Source organism: Palaemon carinicauda, chromosome 7 (assembly GCF_036898095.1).
Source record: "Palaemon carinicauda isolate YSFRI2023 chromosome 7, ASM3689809v2, whole genome shotgun sequence".
NCBI lineage: Eukaryota > Metazoa > Arthropoda > Malacostraca > Decapoda > Palaemonidae > Palaemon > Palaemon carinicauda.
In genome coordinates this window covers 48,161,242-48,163,742 of record NC_090731.1, presented here as the reverse complement: position 1 = coordinate 48,163,742, position 2,501 = coordinate 48,161,242, and the positions used below count along the sequence as shown (strand labels likewise).

The following is a 2,501-nucleotide window of genomic DNA, read 5'->3' as shown; positions in this document are numbered from 1 at the left end:
TAACACATTATATAAACCTCTAAATACAAAGGTGTTGGATCAAATATCTATAATCATCACGGATCAGAATGGGAGAATCATAAGATTCGTTGAAAACTCTAGCGTGACCTGCGTCCTCCATGTCAGGGTTAGGTGAATAAAATGATAAATACCGATGTACCTAGCATTAATTGACAATTGACCATCACAGGAGGCTGTGCTACTGCAGAGGTTTTTTTTTTTTATTTTTATATTACTATTTCTTAGTAGATACGATCAAGATCATGAGACTGACCTTCATTCCACCATTAGAAGAGGAATTTAGGAGGCTTTTTCTTTCTTCACCCCTAAGAAGAGGTAGTGAGCTAGAAGATATTTCAATATTTTATCCGACTCGAAGACGGGGAGGAAGTGTGTTGTCAGCTATATCAGGGGTGGCTAGGAGGGTATTACCCTTTATATTCAAGGCTCTCAATCCTTCAGCTAAGGAATTTGGTAGGGCTGTAATGTCCGATATGATCACTGCGGAAAGACCATTAAAGGAATCTTTAAAAATCATGGAGTTCAGGCATTGAAGTCAACAGGGTTAAGACTTCTAAAAGGTTCAGGAAAGAGAAGGAAGTCAAAAAAAGGAAGCAGTTTTAAAGTGATTCGTAAGACTAAGAACGAGTTTGGAGGAACGCGGAGATTGCATAAGAATGATGTGTATAACCTTCTACGTTCATTAGGACGTGGGACATCATAGGGTTTTTATCCTTTCTTTAATCCCATTTCATAACTAAGCAGAATTTTCAACTTCACATCATGGCTGGAATGACACCGAATACCCCAGGAAGTGGAAATAAGATTCCCGTATCCTCGTATATGGCAGGAATATCTGAATCATATCCAAATGTTAACAGGCAGCGACTAATTGAAAGTTCAATTAATTCTAAAGAGAGGGTAGACTTCATGCCCAGTAATGTGGGAATTAATCAGGTATTGTCTGATAGGTATATAGAATTTCGTGTGAATGGGGTGGTCGGTTCCTTTCTTGATTTATCGAGTATAACATTAGAATTATTCATTCGTATCACTAGAAATGGTGTCAATTTAACAGCGGCACAAAATGTGGGAGTAGTAAACGGGGTGAGTAATACATTATTCAAGTCCGTATCCGTCTTCCTGAATGAAAAGATGGTCGAGTCATGTCCTTTATACAATTATTTATCTTATATGAAGATGTTGATGAATGTGAAGCCGGACTCACTCGAGAATATAGCGAGGTGTGGATATTTCTATGATGATTATTGTGAAGAGCACGGGATTACGAGGCAATATACTGATGATACATTTAAGGAGGGGGAGCGTTTGGAAGTTAAGCAGATGCCCAAGCTTAAAATCTATGGAATTAACACATACTTCCCACTATTACTAGATTTAGCAACTATTGACATGTATTTAATGGATTCTGTTAATCTGAGAATTCGATTAGAGTTAGCGAATGATAGTTGGGTTATGAACACGGATAAGGAGGGACATTTAAATAATCTGACAATACAGCAATCGAAGTTATGGATAGATCGTGTCACTCCTCATTATAACGCAATAGCTGCGTTGAATCAGTCATTATTATCAAAGCCTATACAATACATAATCAGTAAATCTCTTTATCAGACATACGTTGTTGGGATTAATGAATCGTCAATAATGATAGATGAACCTTTTGGTTCATGCATTCCAGACAAGATGACACTAGCACTAATTGATATGAGACATTTTTCAAGGGATTATACAAGAAACCCATTATTCTTCCACCATGCAAATGTAAATAATATACATATCACCATTAACGGAAGTACCGTATATAATATAAACGCAGCATTCCCAGAGAGAGTTGTGCAGGCGTATTATGAATCTCGGAAGGCTATTGGCATAGATGATGAGAATGTTATATCCTTGGATAGTTTTACGGAGGGGAGAACCATTTTTAATTTTAATTTCGTACATGAGGATATGAAAGAAGCTCTACCAGTAGAGAGATCAGCCAGTATGCGAATCATTTCAAAATTGACTACAGCAGTAACGACACCCTGTCTCATTATGCGTTTGGAGATACTAGGGGTATTTTATCGATTGATGCGGACAGGATTATTCATTGTGATGTGAGGGGTTAGGACTGATCTATACTAGAGAGCTGGATAAAGCTCTAAGGGGGAGGGTGGGGAAATTAGTGAATTACGTAGGCATATTTTCTTCTGATCATGTGGGAGGTATAAGGTTGAGGTCATACAGGGAGGAAGCTATCACCTTCATCGCAAATACGTTGGAAACCTCTTCAGACATCAATAGCATGGGACACTGGGTCTGCTTTTATGTGGCTAAGTCACCTGAAAATTATATAATATTCTTTGATAGTTATGGTATTAGCCCAGAGATATACAGTAAGCATTTCTTGACCTTCTTCAAGAGGAATAAATCCTTTGAATTGTTCAAATTCATGACACCAATCCAGCCAGATTTATCATATAAGTGTGGGTCAT

At 37.7% G+C, this 2,501-nt stretch overlaps 1 protein-coding gene across 1 annotated transcript; it reads left to right on the top strand.

Moving 5' to 3' along the window:
• The first annotated feature begins 783 nt into the window (after positions 1 to 783).
• Positions 784 to 2,127, top strand: LOC137643567 (uncharacterized). Its single transcript, XM_068376300.1, has one exon. The coding sequence runs from the start codon at positions 784 to 786 to the stop codon at positions 2,125 to 2,127; it is 1,344 nt and encodes a 447-aa protein (XP_068232401.1).
• The last annotated feature ends 374 nt before the right edge of the window (positions 2,128 to 2,501 follow it).